General features: G+C 54.4%; 2 protein-coding genes across 6 annotated transcripts; one reads left to right on the top strand and one right to left on the bottom strand.

The window, feature by feature from the left end:
- The first annotated feature begins 1,069 nt into the window (after positions 1-1,069).
- SYDE1 (synapse defective Rho GTPase homolog 1) lies at positions 1,070-7,796 on the top strand. 2 transcript variants are annotated; one of them, XM_069590739.1, is made up of 9 exons: positions 1,075-1,223; positions 2,747-3,082; positions 3,187-3,512; positions 3,639-3,831; positions 3,991-4,205; positions 4,853-4,979; positions 5,190-5,350; positions 5,901-6,126; positions 6,420-7,796. In XM_069590739.1, exons 1-9 carry the CDS (start codon positions 1,136-1,138, stop codon positions 6,818-6,820), a joined length of 2,073 nt encoding a protein of 690 aa, XP_069446840.1. In that variant the 5' UTR covers positions 1,075-1,135; the 3' UTR covers positions 6,821-7,796. The 2 variants fall into 2 exon arrangements, with proteins under 2 accessions (XP_069446839.1, XP_069446840.1); XM_069590738.1 differs by having other exon boundaries at positions 1,070-1,223; positions 3,187-3,831.
- A 2-nt stretch (positions 7,797-7,798) lies between these two features.
- ILVBL (ilvB acetolactate synthase like) lies at positions 7,799-20,282 on the bottom strand. 4 transcript variants are annotated; one of them, XM_069590743.1, is made up of 17 exons: positions 19,890-20,278; positions 19,481-19,625; positions 17,478-17,679; positions 17,219-17,346; positions 16,981-17,119; positions 16,781-16,892; positions 13,639-13,738; positions 13,384-13,481; positions 13,138-13,274; positions 12,052-12,186; positions 9,486-9,600; positions 9,227-9,396; positions 9,083-9,153; positions 8,928-8,999; positions 8,641-8,746; positions 8,324-8,512; positions 7,799-8,092 (listed from the first exon to the last, which is right to left on the bottom strand). In XM_069590743.1, exons 2-16 carry the CDS (start codon positions 19,613-19,615, stop codon positions 8,334-8,336), a joined length of 1,899 nt encoding a protein of 632 aa, XP_069446844.1. In that variant the 5' UTR covers positions 19,616-19,625; positions 19,890-20,278; the 3' UTR covers positions 7,799-8,092; positions 8,324-8,333. The 4 variants fall into 4 exon arrangements, with proteins under 4 accessions (XP_069446844.1, XP_069446845.1, XP_069446842.1 ...); XM_069590744.1 differs by having other exon boundaries at positions 20,115-20,259; XM_069590741.1 differs by having other exon boundaries at positions 7,799-8,512; positions 19,890-20,282.
- Between the last annotated feature and the right edge of the window lie 5,651 nt (positions 20,283-25,933).

The following is a 25,933-nucleotide window of genomic DNA, read 5'->3' as shown; positions in this document are numbered from 1 at the left end:
TATCTCCAAGAGCTTGCTCAAATTCATGTCCATAGAGTCAGTGATGTTATCTAACCATCTCATCCTCTGCCACCCTCTTCTCCTTTTGCTACAGTCTATCTCAGCATCAGGGTCTTTTCCAATGAGTCAGCTCTTTACATCATGTGGCCAAAGTATTGGAGCTTCAATAACAGTCCTTCCAATGAATATTAAGGCTTGATTTCCTTTAGGATTGACTGGTTTGGTCTCCTTGCTGTCCAAAGGACTCTCGAGAGTCTTCTCCAGCACAATTTGAAAGCCTCATTTCTTCTGCACTCAGCCTTCTTTACTGTCCAACTCTCACATCTATACATGACTACTAGAAAAACCATACGTCTGACTGTACAGGACTTTGTTGGCAAGAGGCTTGTGGAGGTGCCCTAGTCCACAGCTCCTGCGACAGTCCCAGCACACACCTGGCATCAATTGCGAGACCTGTAAGTGAACCTCCAGATGATTCTGGCCCTTCGTTTGTTGACTCACCCCAAACCTTGAAATCTTTCCAACAAAAGAGTAGCGACAACCAGTGTCAGCGCTGCCCTGCCCCAATCCTTGGCCCACAGCATCTGTGAGCATCATAGCACGGCTGACTTACAACCGCTAAGCTTTGGGGTGGTGTGTTAAAGAGCAGTAGTATCTGGACTTGGGGACAGAGAGGAGTGGAGAACTGGATGGAGGAGGAAGGCAAGAGAGTGGCATCCCGGGAAACTAAGGGAAGAGGGGGTGTCGTCAAAATAAGTGATGCCAGGGCTTGCACCAGGCTGGAGCAGTGGATGGGAGAAAAGAGAAGAAATCTGTGGATTTGTGCAAGACGCGTTTTGGAAGTAAACTCGAGAGAACCTGCTGTATGCGATCACTAATGGAGGGTGAGTAAGAGGAAAGACAAGAGCCGGTGACAGGTCCCCCGCCCGGCCTTGGGGGTTGACTACAACTCCCAGCATCGCTCACTCAGGCTGCGGGAAGCGCAAAAAAAAAAAAAGTTTGGGCCAAGCATTCCCGGAATGCGCTTCCTGCTGGCGCGGGGCGGGGGGCGGGGGGCGGGCGGGGAGACCGGGCGGGGCGGGGGGCGGCGCGGCCGGAGCCCGGGGCGCGCACTCAGCCCGGCCCGGGCCCCAGCATGGCCGAGCCGCTGCTCAGGAAGACCTTCTCCCGCCTTCGGGGCCGGGAAAAACTTCCCCGGAAAAAGTCGGACGCGAAGGAGCGCGGTGAGAGAGAGGGAGGTGGGGAAGAAGGGGCCCCGAACCCCGCCCGGCTTGGAAGAGGGTCCCAGGGCCCCAAAGAGGGACCGCTGAGGGGACAGGGGAAGCCCCGCGGAGCCCTCTGCGGGTCGGGGTTGGGGGCAGGGGCAGGCAAGGGTCGTGGAAGTAACGGGCCGGGGGGAGAGGGGGCGCGGACCGTTATATGCGCTTGACCAGGGATGCCAGCGCTGCGGGCTCCTCGGGAGGCCCGGGAGGGGGCCTCACCCCTGACAGGAAATGGGGCCGAGGCTGAGCTCTTGGAGAGTGGAGGGGAGGAGGAGCTGGGAGGCTGAGAAACTGGGGCTTAGTCAGGCCAGGCTGGCGACACCCTGTGCCCTAGAGACCAGGGATGGGAGATGGGGGCGTACACCCTTCGGAGGAGGGAGAGGCGGTGCATCGATCGTGGGGGCCACCTCCCAATCCCCTCTTACCTATTAGCCCGTAACTGCAGCTACACCCACCTTAGACAGCCGCAGGAAACTGCCCCCTGTACAGATGGGGAAAGTGAGGCACGGAGCAGTTTGGGTAATTTACCCAATGCCAGTGAAGCGACTTAACAGCTCTGTGGACTAGGCTACTAAATGAGAGCCCAGAGAGACTCGGGGAGCGGAAGTATGAGATGACCAGAGGAGGGAGTCGGCATGGAAGACCTTAAAGACATGGGAGCTGCGTGGGACAGGAAGTCCCGGAAAGGAAGGGGTTAAAGGAGGGAAGGCAGAGGACTTCATGGATCTGACCTACCCCCAGCCGTCTTCCCAGAGATTCCCAGGGTTCCCAGGGCAGAGAGAAGGGACAGGGGTGCCCACGCACAAACACACACACAGGAAACAGCCTGGGATGTCTGAGAGAGGATGGAGCTGGGGCAGGGCAGGGGAGGGGGGTTCCGAAAGCAGAAACTGTTGGGGTCTGTCTGGGCTAAAACAGGGTCAGCTCCAGGATGGCGGCAAAGTTTGGAAAGAAAGGCAGCAGGGTGAGGAGTGACATGCTGCGGGTAAAGAACCTGGCAGCCACACACTTGCTGTCACGCCCGCTTTGGGCTTCTAAGCAAGCTAGCCAGCATCCACCATGGGCTACATGTGCCCGAGATATGAGTGCCTAGGAAGCGCTCTCACGCTGAGATCACAGTGAGGCTCAGATGGCAAGTGGTTTCCCCGAAGCCACCCACTGAGAAGGCACAAGGGCAGGGCTCCACACCAGCATTAAAGAGAGGCATGGGGATGTAGAGTGGGGAATGCAGGGCCCAGGCTCAGAGAAACCCCTCTGGACCTCTGAGGCTGGAAGGCAGACGGATCGAGTCCTGTCTGGGACACGAGGGCAGGGAGTTGTGGGGGGGAGCGGATGAGACTGCCAGCTTGCAGCCACCCATTCCAAATGAATGTGGGGACTGTCCAGGCTGAGTGCACCCCATGTCCCATAGGGGAAGAGCCCTGGGCTGGGGCTACTCTGGGGGCAGTGGGAGGCTGCATCTCACTCCCCTTGCTCTCTGCCAGGCCGACCAGCCCAGCGCCCAGAGCCCAGTCCTCCAGAGCCCCAGGCCCCAGAAGGACTCCAGGCTGGAGCAGAAGGGCCCCCCAGCCCTGAGGCATCTCGGAGCCCGGCTCACGGTGCCTACCTGCAGAGCCTGGAGCCCAGCAGCCGCCGCTGGGTGCTGGGCGGGGCCAAGCCACCAGAGGAGGCCACTCTGGGGCCGGGGGCACCTGGCAGTGGGGAGCCTGCCGGTGAGATCTGGTACAACCCCATCCCAGAGGAGGACCCCAGACTCCCAGCACCGGAGCTCCCAGGCCCACAGCCAGGCTCAGCTGAGGCAGACAGCCCGGCCTCTCCAGGTGAGCACAAGCTTCCCACCCTGTGGCCTGTAAGGTGACTACAAGCATAATCACCCCCATCCCAAGCCCAGAATTCTGGACCCTGAGGTCTGCTGTCCCCACAGGCGCAGCCCCTGCCAGCCCCCCGACCAAAGCCTCCCGCACCAAGTCCCCCGGCCCGGCCAGGCGCCTCTCAATGAAGATGAAGAAGCTGCCTGAGCTGCGGCGCCGACTGAGTCTGCGGAGCACCCGGACGAGCCGAGAGCGCGAGCGGGCCGCCCCCGAGGGCTCGGTCATCAGTCGTTACCACCTGGACAGCAGCGTGGGGACCCCAGGGCGGACAGCAGTAGCTGAGGGCGCACGCAGCCCAAGGGCGGGTTACCTCAGTGACGGCGACTCTCCCGAGCGCCCCGCGGGGCCCCCGTCGCCCACTGCCTTCCGCCCCTATGAGGTGGGCCCCTCCGCCCGGCCGCCCCCGGCTGCGCTCTGGGGCCGCCTCAGCCTGCACCTGTACGGGCTGGGGGGGCTGCGGCCGGCGCCTGGGGCCACTCCGCGAGACCTCTGCTGCCTGCTGCAGGTGGATGGGGTGGCCCGGGCCCGAACCGGGCCGCTGCGTGGGGGGCCAGACTTCCTGCGGCTGGACCACACCTTTCACCTGGAACTCGAGGCAGCCCGGCTGCTGCGGGCCCTGGTGCTGGCCTGGGACCCTGGTGTCCGGCGGCACCGGCCCTGCGCCCAGGGCACTGTGCTGCTGCCCACGGTTTTCCGAGGTAGGGTGCATGGTCTCGGAGGGGGTGGGGAGGGCACAGGACCCGGCTCCCAGCGCCCTCCTTCCTCTAGAGTGCCCAGGGTGGGGACGTAGCTAGGGGACAGGGCACAGGAGGTGATGGGGGCAGACCCCACTCAGGAAGTCCCCCTTATGTCTTTAGGGTGCCAAGCGCAGCAGCTGGCTGTGCGCCTGGAGCCCCAAGGGCTGCTGTATGCCAAGCTGACCCTGTCGGAGCAACAAGAATCACCTGGCACAGCTGAGCCCCGAGTCTTCGGGCTGCCCTTGCCCCTGCTAGTGGAGCGTGAGCAGTCCCCTGGCCAGGTGCCTCTCATTATTCAAAAGTGTGTTGGGCAGATCGAGCGCCGAGGGCTGCGGGTAAGTCCCTCACCTCACCCTAGCTGGCCCCCAGACCTCAGAACCACTCCCCAGAACACCCAGGGTATGGAAGCCAGGCTTCCCCCTACCCCACCTGGGGAACTCTTAGCTCCAATCCCAGCCTAGACAAGGGCAGGCGCTCTCTACACACCCCCAGATCCTAGCATCTAGCCCAGAACTCAAGGGTCCTCTGTTCATTCGATAACGTAGGAACCCAGCCCTTTTGGAGCTCAGAGTATGGTGGGGTGACAGACATGACTAATAAATCACATATATGAAACTGGCTGGGATAAGAGTGAAGAAGCTGGGACAGTTTAAAGCAGGACAGGACATGCTGGTTGGGGTAGTCAGGGAAGGCTTTCCAGAGGAGGTGACAAGCTGAAAAGGAGTCAAGGTTTCCTGAGTCAAAGGAGGTAGGTGCCAGGACAGGTAATTTTGAGGGTTTACAGGGCTGGGTTGTCCAAGCAGCCAGATGGGGTACCCCATGACAAGTGTCAGAAGAACAGAAAGGCAGCCAGTGAAGTTTCAGCCAGCCCCCAACCTCTCAGCCCATTGCCACCTGGATCCAGGTCTCCCGCCCTCACCCCATAGGGCCCACATCAGTCTGTACTCTAACAAAAAAGACACCTCTCTGCTCCTACCCCCAGGTAGTGGGGCTATACCGTCTATGCGGCTCAGCAGCCGTGAAGAAAGAGCTTCGCGATGCCTTTGAGCGAGACAGTGCAGCTGTCTGCCTCTCTGAGGACCTGTACCCTGATATCAATGTCATCACCGGTCAGCTTGCCCCTTTGCTCTCCTGCCTGCTCCCCAGTCAACCCTCAACTCAAGGCAGTCCCTGTGGTCCCTCTGGGACTTCATCCCTTCTGTTGGCCTTGTTTTTACCTTCCTGCACCTGTCCTCCTCTTTCCCCCCTCCCAGCCCCCGTTGAAGTTCCAGCCGCAGAACCCAGGGGTGCCCTAACCAGTGTGGGCCCTATATCCACAGGCATCCTCAAGGATTATCTTCGGGAGCTGCCTACCCCGCTCATCACCCAGCCCCTCTATCAGGTGGTGCTGGAGGCCATGGCCCGAGGGCCCCCAAGCAGGGCTCCATCCAGCACTGAAGGCACCCGTGAGCTCCTCAGCTGCCTGCCAGATGTGGAGAGGGTGAGTTGGGCCTGGGGGGTGGGCAGGACAGGGAGTGAACTGACATCAGCAGAATGTTCTTCCCATGCCTGGGCTGGTGGCACCATCACACCCCTAGTGCTATTAGTATCCCCACTTTATAAATAATGGAAGCCAAGGCCCAGGGCAGTTGAGTGAGTTGCCTCAGGTTTCACAGGCAGGATGTACCGAAATTAACAGACTCTGAACAGAGGTCTGTCAGCCTACCATAAGGGAGTTTCCTGGCTGTGGGATCCTGCCTCTGTGCCTCAATATCCTCATCTGTAAAATGGGATTACTACCAGCCCTGCCTAACACACAGAGGATAAGGTTCAAGCCCAAATTCTGCCATTTCAAAGTTGTTACCTTTGGCCTCAGTCTTCCTTCCAGCAAAATAGGAGCATACTACTAATAGCTAAGTTCTAGCAGGATCGTCTCCTGGCTATGAGACTCTGAATCTCAGTTTCCCCATTCTGAACCGCCTTAGTCTCCCTCGAGTGCGACAGGGGACCGACTTTGCCCACCGCGTACTCTCCAATCCCTCTTCTCTCAGGCTACATTGACGCTTCTCCTGGACCACCTGCGCCTTGTCTCCTCCTTCCACGCCCACAACCGCATGACTCCGCAGAACCTGGCCGTTTGCTTCGGTCCCGTGCTGCTTCCAGCACGCCAGGCACCCGCCAGGCCCCGCATCCGCAGCTCTGGCCCGGGTCTCTCGAACGCGGTGGACTTCAAGCGCCATATCGAGGTGCTGCACTACCTGCTGCAAGCCTGGCCAGGTGAGCTGGCCCCCGACCCCGCGCCACGGAAAGGAGCCTGGCATCCCAGAGGATGCTTTCTCTGGCGGCCACAGTCTCGAGCTTCAGGCGAGACACGCCCCCTCGTCGGAGTGAAAACCTGTACCTAGTTGTCTGAGCAACCAGTACTAGCTCAGCCAGTGAAATCCCGATCCGGTCGAAGGCCTTGCCTTTCAACAGGCCAATCAGGGGCGTGATTACCTAAACAGCCAATCAGAGGCCTAGGTGCTGCCGCTGTGCGTGACATCACCCAAGCCCTCCCTCTCCCACTGCAGATCCCTGCAGGCCCCCAGAGCCTCCGGAGCTCGTCCCGTACCTGCGGCCCAAACGACAGCCGTCGCTGCACTTGCCGCTAGCGAGCCCCGAAGTGGTGACTCGGCCCCGCGGCCGGGGCGGTCCCGAAAGCCCCCCGAGCAACCGCTACGCGGGTGACTGGAGCGTTTGCGGGCGGGATTTCCTGCCCTGTGGGCGGGACTTCCTCTCCGGTCCAGACTACGACCACGTGACGGGCAGCGACAGTGAAGATGACGAAGAGGCTGTCGAGCCAACTGGCGCCACCGATTTCGAAGATGACTTCGAGGCGCCCTTCAACCCGCACCTGAACCTCAAAGACTTTGATGCCCTCATCCTGGACCTGGAGAGAGAGCTCTCCAAGCAGATCAACGTGTGTCTCTGAGCGGGGCGGGGCTGGACCCCAATTACTAAGGCCAGGCTCCTGATTGCTAAGGCGGTGCCCTAACGACCTAGGGAGGACCAGACCTGTATCTCAGGTCTAACTCCTGGTTACTGGGGAATTGCCTAGCGACCAGCCAATGCTTTGCTGAGAATCATTCCCCATTTCCAGTACTCAGACGCTGGTTGCGACGGCCAGAGATGGGGGACTTTAGGGACCAGCTGTCGTGACCATCTTTTCTTGAGTACCAAGGGCTTCTCTCCTAGCTGCCAAAAGGCAGTTCTGCTTGCAGGGCCGGCATCTTTTGCTTCCCCTTAGCCAGGGAAACACCAGTTACTGTGAGCATCACCCTGAGATGGTGAGACACCCTCCCAGTCAGTCCTTGCTGCTGCCAACCAAATCAGTATTAGCTTTGAGCACTGCACTCTGCTTCTCCCTCAGTGGGCCCAAGGACTATGAAGAAGTGCTGTTTGAGCCAGGTTGTCGGGGGAGCCCCTCTCCTGGGCAGCCTGGGGCTTATAGGAAAACAACTGGTTTTGCCACCCTCTTTTCCAGGGAAAACATAATAGCCTCAAACCAGCAAAAGTAGATAGCAAGAGTCTGGCCCTTCCCCTCCCCAATTCTTCCTCCCCATTCCTGAAGAAATTAAGCACTTGTAAGACCTCCCTTTTGGAGGGGCCCCACCTGAAGTGTCAGGCTGGGGGCACTTTGGTACGGAACATATTTATTGCCTCCCTGCGTGTGTGCCTGTGTGTGAGGAGTAATGTGTATGGACGTGTCTAGAGTGGGTATGTGGGGCTCTTTCAGGGACCACAGAGGGGGTGGGGGGAAGAGTTTGCAGTGCCCAGGCACCCTGAAATCCCCAGTAATGGTGCCTCAGTGAGCCCCCGAGTTTCAGTGGGAGAGTAGGGTCCCCTCCTGTCTCCCCCCTCTTTCCCTCACTTCCATCTTTGTGGACAATAAATCAATATGCACAGGATCTGGGATGAGTACTTGGGCCCCCATGGACCAGACATGGTTTATTCATTGTGTGAGACAGGAAGCCGCAATACTTTGGCCACCTGATGCAAAAGAGCCAATTCATTGGAAAAGACCCTGATGCTGGGAAAGACCAAAGGCAAAAGGAGAAGGAGGCAGCAGAGGATGAGATGGTTAGATAGCATCACCGACTTAATGGACATGAATTTGAGCAAACTCTGGGAGATAGTGGAGGGTTGGAGGAGCCTGGCATGCTGCAGTCCATGGAGTCACGAAGAGATGGACATGACTTAGCTACTGAACAAGTGAGGAGGGGAGAAAGGACACAGTTGAGTTCACAAATAGGCCCAAGGACTCCCCAGGGCTATCAGAACCCCTCTTAGCTCTGACTCCGTCCAGCCCCTCCCTGTCCTCAGGGAAGATTGCAGGGTCACTGGGCCTCATGGCTTAGGCCCAGGGCAGGCAAGGATAAAACTCCAAGCCAGCTAGGCACAGTCCAGGGGTGGGAAGACAGCCAAAAGCACTGACCCATGAGGCCCTACATGGCGATGGAGCCATCCCGGAAGTCCGTCCTCCCGATGAGGATGTTGACCACAACCGGGTGGCCATCTTGGCACTGCTGCTGGGCGTCACGCAGCACCTTGACCACCTGATCCTCATTCTCACGTGAGAGCAGCAAGCCCTGGGCCCCCAGTCCCTGGGCTGCCTTGTGATAATCTAAAACGGAAGGGCAAGTCAAAATGGTGGCAGAAGCCCGGCCCCCCGTGCAGGCAGCCCAGGAGAATACATATTCAGCTGACCCTGAAATGGCATTCCCCCTCCCTGCCCATCCAGGCCCCTCTCACCAGTGTAAGCCAGGCCACAGGCCACATTGCTGCCCAAAGAGGGCACCTGCTCCCTGGAAATCTGGGTCCAGCCAGCATCATTTCCTATCAAGGCCATCACTGGGATCTGCAGGGAGGGAGAGGAGGAGGCCAGGCCAAGGCCTTCAGTCCCAAGGCTTGGCCAGCAGCAGGTGAAAGGCAAGGACAGGACCTCTGCCAGATAAGGAGCTCCCTCCCCAGCCCACCCCTGAGCATAGTTCCCAGAACCCCAGGCTCTGAGCTTCCCTTGGGTCAGCCCGCCCAGTCACCTTGTGTCTGACGAAGGTGTCAAATTCGATGAGGCTATAGCCAAACGCTCCATCCCCAAACAGGCACCAGACCTGAGGTGGGTACCAAGGATAGTTGGGCTGGCGTACGGCCCAGAAAGCAGCAAGCCTCCTGCACCCAGCACACTCTGACTTACCTCAGCATCCGGCCGACAGAGTTTGGCCCCAAGTGCAAATCCAGCACCAACCCCCAGAGTCCCGAAGGCCCCTAGGAGAACCAAGATCAGGTGTAAAGAGGCCCAGAGGAGTGCAAGCTGCCCCAGGTGTAGGTCTGCCCTTACCAGGATCAAGCCAACACAAGGGCCCACGAGGCTTCACCAGGTAGGCAGCTGTGCCCACAAAGTCCCCGCCATCGACCACCAGGATGGAGTTGTCAGGCAGAGTGTCCTCCACCAGCTGCAGGACCCGCACCGGGTTAAGATGCTGGGCTACGGGCATCAGTGCCTTCTCCCTGTGACGGAGCAAGGCAGGTCAGCAGAGCCAGCAGCCTGGCCTGCCAGGAACCCATGACCCACCAAGCCCACTCTGCCCAGCCCCCACCGGAAGGTCTGCTCCTTCTGTTGGTCAGCTTGCCGAAGCTCCTCTGCCCAGTCTGAGGCCCACATCTGACCCCGGAGGCCCTCCACCAGCTTCACCACGAAGGAGCCCACATCTCCTGGGGAAGGAAAGGGGCACAGCTGTGGGGAGAAGGTCACCTCCTACCTTTGAGTACGAGGCCCAAAGGCAGCAGGAAGCCAACAGGCATCTGAAGCAAGGAAGCAGGCAGCGGGGGAGGTGGGGGCAGAGATGGCCTAAGGCAAAATGGGTAAAACACCCCAGAGCCTGCCAGAACCAGGGTTAGGGCAACAGGGGTGAGAGGAAGAGCAAGGCCAAAGTGAGTCAGCAGGGCTTCCCTGGGGCCTCAGTGGTAAAGAATCCGTCTACCAATGCAGGAGACACAGGTTCAATCGCTGGTCCAGGAAGATCTCACATGCCACCGAGCAACCAAGCTCAGGCACCACAACTATTGAGCCTGTGCTCTAGAGCCCAGGAGTCGAACCCTAGAGCCTGTACTCCACATCAAGAGAAGCCACCGCAATGAGGAGCCTGCACGCTGAAACTAAAGAGTGGCCCCTACTGGCCACAACTGGAGAAAGGCCATGCAGCAATGAAGACCCAGTGCAGCCAAAAATTAAAAAATTACAAAGTGAGTTAGAAACTCACATCTGCCTCTGTCTCCTGCCTCCCCCTTCACACCCTGGGTCACACAGACCTGTCAATTCTGCCCCTGAAACATGTCTCTAAAAACACCTCTATCGTCCAAGCACACCTCGACAACCCAGGCACACAGAGTATTGGAGAGCGACCAGATTAACCAATGACGATGTACCTTTCATCAGCTCCATCTCAGAAATGATCACACAGAGACTCAGCGAAGCCGAGTTTCTCCTCCCTGCCCATCCCGACTCCAGGCCTCATGGTTGCTGTCCTGGCCTTAGCAGCCCCCTTGCCTCTACGTGGTCCTCTCCAACTTGCTGCCCATCAGCTGCTCCAGTGGGTCTTCCCAAATGTGAATACACATGGTGCCATTTCTTTGCCTGACACAAGTTCCCTCTCACGTACACTGCAGGGTAGAGTCAACGTCCTCGGAACGATGGGCAAAGCAGAATGTGGAAAGGCTGTGGAAAAGGACTGAACAGGGGTAGAGGAGCCACGACACAAAAACTGAGAGACCCCAGGTCTCTCTCTCTTTTTTTTTCCCTGCTAAATCCCTCAGGTTTATTGGAGACCAGGCCTCTCTCTGGATCCACAACCATGGCCTACCCAAAATCAAGCCTGAGAACGTGCCTGGGACCCGGTCCCCCTCATTTTGGTTTTGGGCAAGTCCTCACACTGAGCCAGAGAGGGACACAGTCAATCTGCAGAAAGCTGGCTTTAGGGAGGAGCGTCTGTCACTAGCGGGAAGGTGGTAGCTGGGCAGAAGCTTCGCCCTGCGGTCTCCAGCCGTCACTCCCACTGTAGGCGCTGTGTGTGTGTGCAGGGCCCGGTGGTAGGCCCAGCTGCCCCCAGCCAGGGCCCAGCGACAGATGTCCTCCTTCGGCAGCAGCAGTCTGTCCTCCTCCAGCCGGCTCAGAAGACCTGCAGTACCCAGCATCACACCCCCCCACATTCCATAAGAGTTGGTTGTGAAAATGGCCACAATGAGGATGGTCACCGCAACCACCAGCACCACTGCCTGACCAGCCACAGAGCGGCCCTCAGCACCAAGGTGGTCACCAGCCACTGCCAGCATCATGCCTCCTCCCAGAAGCAGGTTGGCAGAGGAGCAGTCCCCATTCACCCAGTGGAAATCAAATGCCAAAAGGGGCAGGCCAATGACAGTGGCTACCCAGGCTCCAGCAAGACAGTCTTCATCCGTGCCCAGCCCTGAAGCCAGCATGGTGGCGGCGGCCAGGGCCTGGAGCAAGAAACCAGCAGCGGCCCCTCAATTTGCCTGGGCAGTGCTCAGGGCTGCGTGTAAAGACACTGCTCCCAGCGCCAGGCCCTAAAGGCATGGGCAACATGGCAGAGTACAGTCAGGACACGTTATCACATGCACATTCCCGGGCCTTCCCCCCAGAACACGTGCCGTGTGTGCACGTGCGTGTGTGCCTGTGTGCTCAGTTGGGTCTGAGTCTTTGTGACCTCATGGACTATAGCCCGAGAGGCTCCTCTGTGCATGGGATCTCCCAGGCACAAAAACTGGAGTGGGGTGCCATTTCTTTCTCCAGGGGATCTTCCCAACCTAGGGATCGAACCTGCATCTCTTGCATCTCCTGCATTGGAAAGAGGATTCTTTATCACTAGCGCCATCTGGGAAGCTCTGGTTTACAGTGAACAGTTTTAGAGGTGGTAACAACTGACCTACGAAGGGGAATGACCATTTTATGCACAATAAAAATTTCTAAAAAAAACCCTACCCTTAGTTGATCCAGAAGCACCTACCAGTTGAAGGGCCAAATATGCATCTCCAGCCAACTGGGTGCCCCCTGGGGCAGGATCCAGGCCTTGATCACCAGCACCCAGCTCAAGCCAGCTGTCAGCAGAGGCCAGAAGAAAAGCAACACGTACAAAAAGAGGGGCTCACCCTGCACAGCCTCTTGGGGCTTCCAGAAAATGTCTGAGTTGATCAGCATCTCCTTCCGGTCACGGTTGACAACAATGATTTTGCTGCTGCGGCTGAGGACACGCCCATAGGACAGGCGGAAGTCACACACTGTTCCTGGGGAAAGGGGGGCGGGTCTCAGCAGACCGAGGGCCAGCTTCCTGGGGGTGCCCACCACCTTACTCGACCCACTGTGGCTCCCTGAGTACAGGAAGGGCCCCATCCTTCACCCCTCCGGGTGCCAGTGCCCCCTGCAGTAAGACTCTGCAGGTCCCCACTCCTGGGACCTAGACTGGCCCCCAGACCTATGGTGTCTGGCCTGCAAGAAGGTGAGAGAAGTCATGGCGTGTGTTCCTGAAGCCAGACCTCCAGCAGCCTTACGGCTTCCACCCTGTTCTCTGATATAACCTTGTTCCCCCAGCCCTGCATGTTTCTCATCACCCACCAAGTGAACAAGGCCAGGCTACCTGGCTGGCTGATGAGAAACACGGAGGAGGAGGTAGGGGGAGAGAGAGGACTCAGTTACCCCAACCGAGGCCATGCTAGCCCAGTCCTGCAGCCAGTCAGGCCCCAAGTACACGAGCCAGCCCAACCACAGCCTTCCTGACTGCAGACTCAGGGACGAGCCCTGCCAAAATGAGAAAAAAAAAAAACTGTCAACTAACTCATAGGTGGGTCTTGAAAAATAATAAGCGCGTTGTAAGCCACTGTGTTTAGGGTGGTTATTATACAACAATAGCTGATAAAACTATTATGTGCCTAGCAGGATTCAGAGCACTTTATGTAAGAAGATATGTGTACGGGCTGTGTCAATGCTATATAATGCATATATATGCAAGTGCTGTACACACAGCCCCACAGGCGCCCACTCTCTGTGCATGCCCTTCTATGTAAAGCTGGGTCCCAGACACGACTGCCACCTGGTGAGAAATTAGGGGTGAGAGGTAGGAAGGTGGTGATTATGAGACTAGGTGCCAGCCAGTACCCAGCCAGGGGGGGAAGGTCACACGGGCAGGGAGGTACCTAGAAGGAGGGGAAAGGGAGGGAGGGTAGGAGGACCAGGCCCACCTGCCAGGACGACCACGTCTGCCTTCTTCAGGGCGGCCCTGCGGTTCTGGCGGAAGTGGAGGGGGTGGTTGCGGCCCAGCAGTCCCCGTGCCATCCCCGCCAGGAAGCAAGGGATGCCCAGGGTCTCCACGGCAACCCTGGGGATCCAAGCAGAACAGAAGTGAGTGTGGCCCAGGGCCTGCCCCTCCTCCCAGGGCACCAAGGGACCAGGCGTGTGACAATAAGGGCAGGCCGGAGGCTTCTCACCGAAGCTTATCTGCGGATGTCGGAGGCAGCAGGGCCTGGCTCCCAATTAGCATGAGGGGCCTTTTGGCCCGACTCAAGATCTCCACACATCGCTGAACCTGGGGCAAGAGGTGGGGGCTCAAAGAGCCGACCTCGGGTCACCAAGAGGCCCCCCAAGATGACAGCCCCGATACTGATTCAGAGAGAAGCCACTCAGCATGTGGTGGTGGTTGGGTGCGGAGTGGGGTCCCTGGCCAGGGAACAGAGGTAAGTCACCTGCTGGGGGGAGGCCTGGGGAATGTCCAGGGGCAGAGGCCCCTCAGGCTGAGGCTCCCAAGCTCCTGCAAAGAGGTTGGCCAGGGAATTCGCTAAGTACCTGCAAAGAGAAGAGGAAGAGGCCATTACCAGGAGTAATTACCAGGGTTTCAGAAGCTGAAGAAGAAGGGCCCAGAAAGGGACTGGAAAGGCAGGGCAGGAACAGAGGTGGATGAACAATGGTCCGGGGACACAGACCCCAGCGGCCAAGTGCCCAGTGGCCTGTTTCCCCTTGGAAGCTTCTGGTGACCACCCCAACCTGACACAGACCTTGAGAAACAAGGGCCACAGGCTGGAGCACCAGAATCAGGGGCCAGACCCACTGGGTCAGACAGATGTGGGCTTGGGTTCTGGCTCTGCTGCTTCCTGTGTGACTCTGGCTGAGTGATTTAACTTTTCTGAGCTTCCTCCTCTGTAAGATGTAAAAGGGACCATCTCTCCCAAGGTCCAGTGATATATCCACTCAGGATATAAAGCACATTGCAAAACACTGTACTGTTGTCTAGGCACTAAGTCATGTGTGTCCAGTTCCTTTGCAAACCCATGGACTGTAGCCCGCCAGGCTCCTCTGTCCATGTTATTTTCCAGACAAGAATACTGGAGTGGGTTGCCATGCCCTTCTCCAGGGGATCTTCCCGACCTTGGGATCTAACCCAAGTCTCTTACATCTCCTGCACTGGCAGGCAGGCTCTTTACCACTAGCACTACCTGCGAAGTCCAGTGTGTACATATCTATCCCAAACTCCCTAACTATCCCTTCCCCCCATCCTTCCCCAGTGGCAACCATAAGTTTGTTCTCTAAGCCTGTGAGTCCCTTTCTATTTCATAAACAAGTTCATTTATATCATTTCTTTTTAGAGTCCCCATATAAGGGATGTCACATGATATTTCTCCATCTCTATCTCACTTCACTCAGCACAACAATCTCTAGATCCATCCATGTTGCTGCAAATGGCATTATTTCATTCTTTTTTAGGGACTCAGCCCTATTCTTATTTAAGATAATAATGATTAATTCTTTTCTACTTCAGCATATGCTTTGCCCTATCAAAATAATCTCACTTTATTTTTCACAAAATCTTAGAGAGAAAAAGCAATGTTTATCCACCTTACAGATGAGGAAGCTGACATCAAGCAAGGTTTAATCACAATATACACAAGTCAAATCATTATGCTGTACGCCTTAAACCTACACTGTGTTGTTTATGTCAATTAGATCTCAATAAAACTGGAAGAAAAAAAAGAGAAGTTTAATCATTTGTTCACAGCTAGCTAGTGGCAGTTCTGGGATTTGAACCCATCTCTCTGGACATTCATTTCACTCCAGCTATGTTACAGATGGAACATAGCTGTGTGGATTAAGCATTGAAGGTTCCTTCAGGCTGAACCCTAGTGCACCATTAACAAACTGGACAACTGCATGCAAGTCATTCAGCTGCCTTGGGTCTCAGTTACATAATCTGCGAAATGGGCTGAATAATACCTGAGTCTTAACTCTAAGGGTTATTATAAGAGACATGTGAGTTAACCTGCTACACCATGAGCTGGCCTTCCAGGTGCTCCTCATATGCCCAGGGAGCAGGGACCTATCTGTCCTATTCATGCCCATCCTGGCACCTAGCACATAGTGGCACTCACTAAATATTTGGAGGGGGAGTAGAAGTCAGAGGGGCAAGGACAGGCAAATGGAAAGGACAGAGAGGGAAGAGGAGAATTGATTCTCCTTTCTGTGTCCTGTTTCAGCCAGGTCCACCTCAGTGGTGACCAGAAATGATCCCTCTCACATACCTCTGCTCAGTCTATGCCCCTACTTACAACTTTTTTGGCCTCTCAATGGAAAGATGTTCCTCCGTGAAACTTGCAGCTCTTCCAGGAAAACCTTCAAGCTTATCCCACACCAGGCCTGGTCTCTCCAACACCCAGGCTACTCACCACTCAAAAGTCCCATAGGAGGCCCCAGAGTGAACTGTGCCCATGCCGTGGGCCTACAGGGACCCACCGTCCCCTTATCCTATCCTGCTGCAGGTCCAGACACTCATATGAGATCCATCCACATCTCTGCATTCCACACCTACCACCTAGATTGCAGGCCACCATCAACTCTCATCCCAGGGACTGCCACACCTCCTCCCTGGCTTCCCAGCTTCCACCTGACGCCAAAGTCCACTCTCTGGCAAGAGCCACAGGGATCGTTAATAAAAACCCAAACCAGGGCTTCCGTGATGGCTCAGTGGTAAAGGATCCACCTGCCAATGCAGAAGACACGGCCTCAATCCCTGCCCGGGGAAGACCCCACATGCTTTAGGACAACTGAGCTCAGGTGTCACAACCACTGAGCTTGTGCTCTACAGCCCGGGAGCTGCGACTCCTGAGGCCCACATGCCCTAGAGCCTGTGCTCCGAAACAAGGGAAGCCACTGCAGTGAGACGCCCACAAACCGCAACTAGAAAGAGGAGCCCTGACTCACCACAACTGGAGAAAAGCCGGCGTAGCAATGAAGACCCAGCACAGCCAAGTTAATAATAAAAATACAAACCAAACCAGGGTATCCCGTGCCAGTGCTTAAGGTCCTGAAATGCTTCTCAATGGCTCTCTAATTAAAAACAAAGCCCCAGGGACTCTCCTGGCAGTCCAGTGGTTAAGACTTGGCCTTTCAATGCAGGGGTACAGGTTCAACCCCTGGTCTGAGGGTTCAGATCACACATGGCTCGAGACCAAAAAAACACAAAGCAGAAGCAATACCGTAACATGTTCAAGACCTTTTATTTAAAAAATCACAGCCATTTATTTAAAAAAACAAAGCCCCAGGTCTGCCCAGGCGCTCCTGCTGACTGCTCTCAGCTCAGCCTCTACCCTTCTCCCCTTTGCTCACCTGCTGCCACCACACGGGCCACTTTGCTTTCCCAACCCACAAACTTCATTGCTGCCTCAGGACCTTTGCATATGCTGTCTCCTCTACCTAGGAAACTCTCCCCGTGGCTGGCTCCTCTCAAACTAACATGCAAATCAGTGAATGAGTCAAAGAAAGGATGGGTGCTGGCAGGGATCTGTGAGAGAAGCCAGGGAATATGGGAGGGAGAGTGGTAGGAGCCGGGCTACTTACCAGTGGACCGCTCGACTCATGAGGCCCTTGGGCGGCTTAGCTGGCACCATCTCCTTCTGAACCATGAAGTAGGGGTACAGCACGTCCAGAGGCAGTTCCACAAACACCGGGCCTGCATGGAGACAAGGAGAACGCTCAGTCTGCCGTGCCTCCCAGGTCCCAGGGCGGGACCTCTGCCCAACCCCCGCCCCACTACCTACCGGGGGTGCCCGACTGTGCAGCCGCCATCGCGGCCCTCAGGGTGGGGATGATTTCCCGCACTCTTCGCACAGAAGCACAAAATTTGCAGAGCGGCCGGAACAGGGACATCTGATCAACTGCCTGGAGTGCACCCCGATTCTAGTAGAGACAGAAAAAATCCAGGAAGTCAATACATGAGCACTTCCAGGCTCCCTGGGGTCCCTGCCACCTGCCCCCCACCCCACCAGGACAGGGCACCTGCAGCAGGGTGCTGGCAGCCCCACCCAGGAGCAGGACTGGGGACTGAGCTATCTGGGCGTTCTTCACCGCAGTCACTGTGTTGGTGAGGCCGGGGCCTGCCGTCACTGCTGCCACACCCACCGTCCCTGGAACACAAACCCTGTCTCAGCTGGGTCCACCCTCCCAGCCATGTTCCTCTCCCCGCAAAATAAAATCCCTGCCCCCTCAAACACATCCCAGTCTCACCAGCCCCCAGCCCTCCCCATTCTGCCCTCACCGGTCAGGCGGGCTACAGCATCAGCGGCAAAGACAGCTGTGACTTCGTGGCGGGTGTCCACCACACGGATGCCCAACTTCTCACAGGCCACCAGCAGTGGCGAAATGTGCCCGCCGACCAGCGTGAAAAGGAAGCGCACACCGTGGGCCTTCAGCACGGCTGCCACGTTCTCCCCACCATGCCGGATGCTTGCCGTGTCCACCTGGGCCGGGAGAGGGGAGGAGTGAGATTGTCAAGGACCAAGGTGCAGACACCAGGGCAGGTGGGCAGAGGAATTACACCCCTCCCCCAGGAAGGAGGGGAGGGGCAAGGCGGGAAGGCAGGGGAAGCTTGGTGTTGCTTTGCTCTTGTTTAGTCGCTAGGTCGTGTCTGACTCTTTTGCGACCCGCATGGATTGTAGCCCGCCAGGTTCCTCTCTCCGTGGAATTTCCCAGGCAGTAAACACTGGAATGGGTTACCTTCCTTCTCCAGGGTATCGTCCCAACCCAGGCATTGAACCCACGTCTCCCGCATTGGCAGGCAGATTCTTTACCACTGAGCCACACCAGGCATCTTATCAGAGCCTCCCGACAATATATCCTTTAACAGCTACAAAGACCATGACTCCTGAGCAAGACTCAAAGTCCCATAGAATCAGTGCTCTCAAGGCACCTGTGGCGCAAACAGGAAGAGAGATTAGAAAAGGTGGATCCACAGAGCCCAAGGGAGCTTGGCCAGAAGCCACCAGCTGGGACTCCAGAACGGCCTGCCCTCCAGTATCGGGTCCCCACAACAGGAGACTGCTAACTCATCTCCCAGGCCCCCTCCCACCCACTGGACCAGGCCCCATTCACAGGCTGCCAACAACCAAGTTGCCTAGCACAGGAGCAGCCTGTGGCAAAGACAATGCTGGGGCTTCCCAGCCCCAGCTTCCACACAGCCCCGTACACCAGAGGCCTTTGTCACTGTTATGGTTGTTCAGTCACTCAGTCATGTCCGGCTCTTTTGCAGCCCCACAGACTGCAGCCTGCCAGGCTCCTCTGTCCACGGGACCTCCCAGGCAAGAATACTGGAGTGGGTGGCCATTTCCTTCTCCAGGGGATCTTCCCAACCTAAGGGTCAAATCCACGTCTCCCGCACTGGCAAGCAGGTTCCTTACCACTGCACCACCTGGGAAGCCCGGCCTTTGTCTTAAATCTTTACAGGTCCACAAGGCTAGTGGCACTGCTCCAGGTTAGGAGGGAGACTTCCCTGGTGGGCTGGTGGTTAAGACTTTGCCTTCCAATGCAGAGGGTGTGGGTTCGATCCCTGGGCAGAGAGCCAAGATCCCACATTCCTGGCAGCCAAAATCCAAAACATAAAACAGGAGCAACACTGCAACAAATTCAGTAAAGACTTAAAAAAAAAAAAAAGACGGAAAGGGTCTGGGAAAGGGTGAATTTCTGCGAGGAGCCAAGTAGTTCAGAGCCAGGTCTGTGGAGTCACTTCTTCCCTAAACAGGTCCCCTTAGGCAAGTCATCACACACCCTCTCTGAGCCTCGGTTCCTGCTTGTGGAAAATGAAAACAAACTGATGGGTACTTGGGAAAATCGCTCTAAAGCGCTGAGCAGAACAGACAGCTACCCTCACAAATCTGTCACAGCCAGCCACATCCTCTGGGGCCTGCCCTCAGCACTCTGACTCCATCGTATTAGGGAGCACAGCTCTGTGAAAAGGACTGAGAATCTTTAAGGAAGGGGGTAGGGTGGGGTGTGGAGTGCCGGGCGGGGTGTGGAGTGCCGGGCAGCTGTAGTTTCCCTGTGGCCCCTTCCTAGAGGCAAAGTCCAGGGTCCCGGAAGCAGTTCCACAGTAGCAACCAATCCTAGAATTTCCCGACCAGTGAGTCGGGAATGCAGAGTGAGTCGGCTCTGCATTAATCGGAACCTCACTCTCCCCGCCTGTGAAATGGGTTAGCTGGAAACGGTGCTAACGGAAGTCCACTCCTTTGACTGCCCCCAGCCCGCCACCCCTGTATGCCCCCGAACCTTGTGCATCAACTGATAGAAGAGCCCCAGGCGGTGAGCGGCGCCCAGCAAGGCGGCCACTAGCGTCCCGAAGGCCAGGAGCAGGAAAGAGGAGAAGAAGCCCCAAGCTGGGGCGGCAGTCGCCGCGGTCTCCATGAGCTGACACCTAAGGAAGAAAGGACAGTGCTTGGACTTGGAGGCGACAATTAAATTACTCAGAAGGCACACCCTCTCTCCCGGCCCAGATCCCGGCCACGCCCCTTGTCTCGCGCACCTAAGCGATCACGCCCCTTACACCTCCAGGCTCCTAACCAGGCCACGCCCCTTGCAACGCTAGCCCAACCCCCCGCCCCATACATTACCACGACCAGCTAAATTCGGCCACCACAAGTCAACGCGGCGACAGCGCCTCCAATTATTTCCCACTTACCTGCTTCTCAATGGGTCGGCGGGAAACCCCCGCCTCTCTTTGATATCAAGGACACCAATCTTCGCCCTAGTGGTGAGCCCACCCCATGACTACACCTCCAAGTCTGCGTGCATGACCCTCTCCTGAAGCCGGACCCCTCCCCTCCACCGAGCGCCTGGACTCCAATCTGACTCCCGAATCCAGGCCGTGAGTCAAGGTCAGGTCGTATCAGGATGCTCCTCCTACCCCCGTGGAACTTTAACCTTCACCCATAGGAAATGGCGCTGGCTCCAGAGGAATTCGGCGCCCTGCGTGTCACGTGATCAGGCGCACGCCTTGAAAGGGTTGGGCCAAGCACCTGTGTCCTTGCCCCTTTTGGCCGCTTGGATCCAGGGCGCCCCTCCGCGCATGCGCGGAGTCCTAGCCACTCACCGGGACACAGGCCCCTCCTCTAAGAGCTCCGTCTCTACTGGCCGCCTCTTGCACAGGCTCCGCCCTCCCTCGCTTTTCATTGGTTTGTGCTGCAAGCCTCACAGACGCACACCTTTTTTTTTTTTTTTTTTTTTTTTTCAAAACAAGAAGCCACGCTCCTCTACGACTTTCAGCGGCCTGGAGTCTCGCGGATCCGCCCTCCTCCGGTCTCCCCTTGGCCCCAAGTTGCTGGCCTGCAGATTCCAGGCATTCCGAGCCCAAACTGCTTTCCACAGAAGGCATGCTGGACGCCCCTTCACGTTGGCCCAGCGGACGATCACAGACCCCCTCGCCCAGTGTCGCCATCCGTGATCTCACCCCAAACAAGCCCTGCCCCTCTGGCTCCAGACTCGGCCTCCCACCCCACCGCAATTCTGCAAAGGCAGAGGCCTGCCCTCTCTCCCCTAAGCCCGCCTCCACTGTTTCCCTTACCCTCGTAGGCCCTGCCCACTTCCTGCAGGCTTGGGGTTTTCTGCTTCCGGTGATGGAGAGGGAACACTGCGAGTGGTCCCCTTTCCAGCCCGCGATTCGCCACATTTCAGCCTTCTGGAAAAGGATCTCCCCATCAGTAAAGGGGCAGTAATTATGGTCCCCAAAGCTCTGCTTCTCTCCAAGACAAACCCTGCCGTTTTTACACTGGCTCCCATCCCGAGTCCACTTCTGGGATTGCCCTCAGAATTCTACCCCATCGTTCATATTCTGTAGAATCATTCTGTTGCAGAAACCAGTAGTCGAGAAATCAGGCACTACACTCGGAGAGTTGGAGAACTCAGGTTTATTACGCCAGCGGGCCCAGAGGAGTTAACACTCCAAACTCTGAGCCCTGAACAAAGGGGTTATGGAGTTTTTATACACAAACGGGCATGATTAAGCAGGTTTGCTGGGGTTGGGCGATTGCAAAGAGCAGGACAAGGGTGAGATAAGCTCCAGATCCTATTATTGTGAGTCCCCACTTTCTGAGACCTATGTGATCCAGACTTTGCAAGGAGCAAGCTGAGTTAAACAAAGAGGAAAGGAGCAGGAGGGAATGTAAATTTTTAACTCTTCAATTCCACCCATTAAAACAAACCTTCCATCGGCCCCACATTCTCCACGTGTTACTGTCCATTTGCTTCTCTTTTCCACCTATCCTTGCTGTCTCCGTGAGCTCTTCTATTCCCTTTGTTTTATAAGAACATACGTTGAATAATCCCCTGGAGAAGGAAATGACAACCCACTTGTATTCTTGCCTGGAGAATCCCATGAACAGAGAAATATTCTTGCCTGGAGAATCCCATGAACAGAGAAGCTTTGATTTTTAGTAATTATTGATAGGTATATTCTTTTTAAATTTTTATTTATTTATTTATTCTTGGCTGCACTGGGTCTTCCTTGCTGCACAGGGGTTTTCTCTAGCTATAGGTGAAAGGTTGTTGCTGAAGAATAAAAGACACCAGGATTCTTGGCCTCTGGAGGAGAAGAACTCAACCTGGGGCCAGAGACGAGGCTTGATAGCTCAGTGCTTCTGTATAATAAAGTTTTATTAAAGTATAAAAGATAGAGAACACAGGACTGGAAAAAAAAATAAATAAAACATAGAGAAAGCTTCCGACAGAGACATCAGAAGGGGGCAGAAAGAGTGCCCCCTGCTAATCTTTAGCTGGATGTTATACAGCTACTAGCAGTCTGCTAATTAAAGATAGGAAATGTCTCAAAACTCAGAGAATGGCAAAAGGTGAGTCATCCCAGGCCATAAGCCGATAGACCTGAATCTTGAAGAAAGGCAGATTACCATACAATGTTTCATTAACATAGATTAGGAGAATAGTGTATGACAGAATATGGTCCCCCTGAGAAGGGAATGGCAAACCACTTCAGTATTCTTGCCTTGAGAACCCCATGAACAGTATGAAAAGGCAAAATGATAGGATACTGAAACTCCCCAGGTCAGTAGGTGCCCAATATGCTACTGGAGATCAGCGGAGAAATAACTCCAGAAAGAATGAAGAGATGAAGCCAAAGCAAAAACAATACCCAGCTGTAGATGTGACTGGTGATAGAAGCAAGGTCCGATGCTGTAAAGAGCAATATTGCATAGGAACCTGGAATGTCAGGTCCATGAATCAAGGCAAATTGGAAGTGGTCAAACAAGAGATGGCAAGAGTGAACGTCGACATTCTAGGAATCAGTGAACTAAAATGGACTGGAATGGGTGAATTTAACTCAGATGACCATTATATCTACTACTGCGAGCAGGAATCCCGCAGAAGAAATGGAGTAGCCATCATGGTCAACAAAAGAGTCTGAAATGCAGTACTTGGATGCAATCTCAAAAATGACAGAATGATCTCTGTTCGTCTCCAAGGCAAACCATTCACTATCACAGTTATCCAAGACTATGCCCCAACCAGTAATGCTGAAGAAGCTGAATTTGAATGGTTTTATGAAGACCTACAAGGCCTTTTAGAACTAACACACGAAAAAGATGTCCTTTTCATTATAGGGGACTGGAATGCAAAAGTAGGAAGTCAAGAAACACCTGGAGTAACAGGAAAATTTGGCCTTGGAATGCAGAATGAAGCAGGGCAAAGACTAATAGAGTTTTGCCAAGAAAACGCACTGGTCATAGCAAACACCCTCTTCCAACAACACAAGAGAAGACTCTACACGTGGACATCACCAGATGGTCAACACCAAAATCAGATTGATTATATTCTTTGCAGCCAAAGATGGAAAAGCTCTATACAGTCAACAAAAACAAGACCAGGAGCTGACTGTGGCTCAGATCATGAACTCCTTATTACCAAATTCAGACTCAAATTGAAGAAAGTAGGGAAAACCACTAGACCATTCAGGTCTAAATGACCTAAATCAAATCCCTTATGATTATACAGTGGAAGTGAGAAACAAATTTAAGGGCCTAGATCTGATAGATAGAGTGCCTGATGAACTATGGAATGAGGTTCGTGGCATTGTACAGGAAACAGGGATCAAGACCATCCCCATGGAAAAGAAATGCAAAAAAGCAAAATGGCTGTCTGGGGAGGCCTTACAAATAGCTGTGAAAAGAAGAGAGGTGAAAAGCAAAGGAGAAAAGGAAAGATATAAGCATCTGAATGCAGAGTTCCAAAGAATAGCAAGAAGAGATAAGAAAGCCTTCTTCAGCGATCAATGCAAAGAAATAGAGGAAAACAACAGAATGGGAAAGACGAGAGATCGCTTCAAGAAAATTAGAGATACCAAGGGAACATTTCATGCAAAGATGGGCTCAATAAAGGACAGAAATGGTCTGGACCTAACAGAAGCAGAAGATATGAAGAAGAGGTGGCAAGAATACACGGAAGAACTGTACAAAAAAGATCTTCATGACCCAGGTAATCATGATGGTGTGATCACTAATCTAGAGCCAGACATCCTGGAATGTGAAGTCAGGTGGGCCTTGGAAAGCATCGCTACGAACAAAGCTAGTGGAGGTGATGGGATTCCAGTTGAGCTATTTCAAATCCTGAAAGATGATGCTGTGAAAGTGCTGCACTCAATATGCCAGCAAATGTGGAAAACTCAGCAGTGGCCACAGGACTGGAAAAGGTCAGTTTTCATTCCAATCCCAAAGAAAGGCAATGCAAAAGAATGCTCAAACTACCACACAATTGCACTCACCTCACACGCTAGTAAAGTAATGCTCAAAATTCTCCAAGCCAGGCTTCAGCAATACGTGAACTGTGAACTTCCTAATGTTCAAGCTGGTTTTAGAAAAGTCAGAGGAACCAGAGATCAAGTTGCCAACATCCGCTGGATCATGGAAGAAGCAAGAGAGTTCCAGAAAAACATCTATTTCTGCATTATTGACTATGCCAAAGCCTTTGACTGTGTGCATCACAAAAAACTGTGGAAAATTCTGAAAGAGATGGGACTACCAGACCACCTGACTTGTTTCCTGAGAAACCTGTATGCAGGTCAGGAAGCAACAGTTAGAACTGGACCTGAAACAACAGACTGGTTCCGAATAGGAAAAGGAGTACATCAAGGCTGTATATGTCACCCTGCTTACTTAACTTTTATGCAGAGTACATTATGAGAAACGCTGGGCTGGAAGAAGCACAAGCTGGAATCGAGATTGCCAGGAGAAATATCAATAACCTCAGATATGCAGATGATACCACCCTTATGGCAGAAAGTGAAGAGGAACTAAAAAGCCTCTTGATGAAAGTGAAAGTGGAGAGTGAAAAAGCTGGGTAAAGCTCAACATTCAGAAAACGAAGATCATGGCATTCGGTCCCATCCCTTCATGGGAAATAGATGGGGAAACAGTAGAAACAGTGTCAGACTTTATTTTTGGGGGCTCCAGAATCACTGAAGATGGTGACTACAGCCATGAAATTAAAAGACGCTTACTCCTTGGAAGAAAAGTTATGACCAACCTAGATAGCATATTCAAAAGCTGAGACATTACTTTGCTGACTAAGGTCCTTCTATCAAGGCTATGGTTTTTCCTGTGGTCACATATGGATGTGAGAGTTGGACTGTAAAGAAGGCTGAGCGCCGAAGAATTGATGCTTTTGAACTGTGGTGTTGGAGAAGACTCTTGAGAGTCCCTTGGACTGCAAGGAGATCCAACCAGCCCATTCTGAAGGAGATCAGCCCTGGGATTTCTTTGGAAGGAATGATGCTAAAGCTGAAACTCCAGTACTTTAGCCACCTCGTGCGAAGAGTTGACTCATTGGAAAAGACTCTGATGCTGGGAGGGATTGGGGGCAGGAGGAGAAGGGGACGACCGAGGATGAGATGGCTGGATGGCATCACGGACTCGATGGACGTGAGTCTGAGTGAACTCTGGGAGTTGGTGATGGACAGGGAGGCCTGGCGTGCTGAGATTCATGGGGTCGCAAAGAGTCGGACATGACTGAGTGACTGTTCTGAACTGAACTGTATGAGTATAACATACTGTTTGTCAAGTTGGTTCTGAGCCTAAATCTAAGCCTTTGGGTGAAACCGACTTGAAGATAGAGTCTAGGGTAAAGACATAGTACATTAACATAGCTTAAGACAAACATTTCCATAAGAAAAATGCATTGGTTAGCTCAAGCTTTGAGAACAGTTAAGTTCAGGTGGAACCAGGTGTCATGATGGCAACACAGAATTTTAAGAGAAACCTCTTTTTAAATTTGTATAGAGAAGGGGAAAAAAATGACACTAGTTTGTTTCCTCCTGCTGCTCAAGAGAGAGATAGAAAGTGTCCGACACTTGCAGCCTATTTCCTCCATTTGGAGACCCCTGGCCTTCCTGTTTGTTACCCTTCTCATTGCAGTGGCTTCTCTTTTTGCAGTGCACACAGGCTTAGCTGCTCCGAGGCATGCGGAATCTTCCTGGACCCAGGGATTGAGCCTGTGTTCCCTGCATTGGCAGGTGGATTCTTAACCACTGGACTAGCAGGAAATCCCTTCTATTCCCTCTGGAACCTACTCTAAACAGGCTCTTACCTGCCACTCTATAAGAGCTGTTCAATGTTATTCCAAGTCTCCAAACCAGTCCGTCCCCACTGTCTCTCACCTACCAACTCAGCCTGACTCTTCTTGAGGATGAAAGTGAAAGTCACTCAGCTGTGTCTGACTCTT

Source organism: Ovis canadensis, chromosome 5 (genome assembly GCF_042477335.2).
Source record: "Ovis canadensis isolate MfBH-ARS-UI-01 breed Bighorn chromosome 5, ARS-UI_OviCan_v2, whole genome shotgun sequence".
In the NCBI taxonomy this organism is placed as follows: Eukaryota; Metazoa; Chordata; class Mammalia; order Artiodactyla; family Bovidae; genus Ovis; species Ovis canadensis.
Note: the sequence above shows the minus strand (reverse complement) of the source record. Positions and strands in the feature narration are given on the sequence as shown.

Coding starts and splice junctions, on each gene's coding strand:
- ILVBL (XM_069590741.1), bottom strand. CDS start 19,615: ATGGAGACCGCGGCGACTGCCGCCCCAGCTTGGGGCTTCTTCTCCTCT. Junction 12,187..13,137: donor AGACGTGGTCGTCCTGGCAG/GTGGGCCTGGTC, acceptor CCCTTTCCCCAG/GAACAGTGTGTGACTTCCGC. Junction 9,000..9,082: donor TCTGTCGGCCGGATGCTGAG/GTAAGTCAGAGT, acceptor TACCCACCTCAG/GTCTGGTGCCTGTTTGGGGA.
- SYDE1 (XM_069590738.1), top strand. CDS start 1,136: ATGGCCGAGCCGCTGCTCAGGAAGACCTTCTCCCGCCTTCGGGGCCGG. Junction 3,083..3,186: donor AGACAGCCCGGCCTCTCCAG/GTGAGCACAAGC, acceptor CTGTCCCCACAG/GCGCAGCCCCTGCCAGCCCC. Junction 3,832..3,990: donor GCTGCCCACGGTTTTCCGAG/GTAGGGTGCATG, acceptor TTATGTCTTTAG/GGTGCCAAGCGCAGCAGCTG.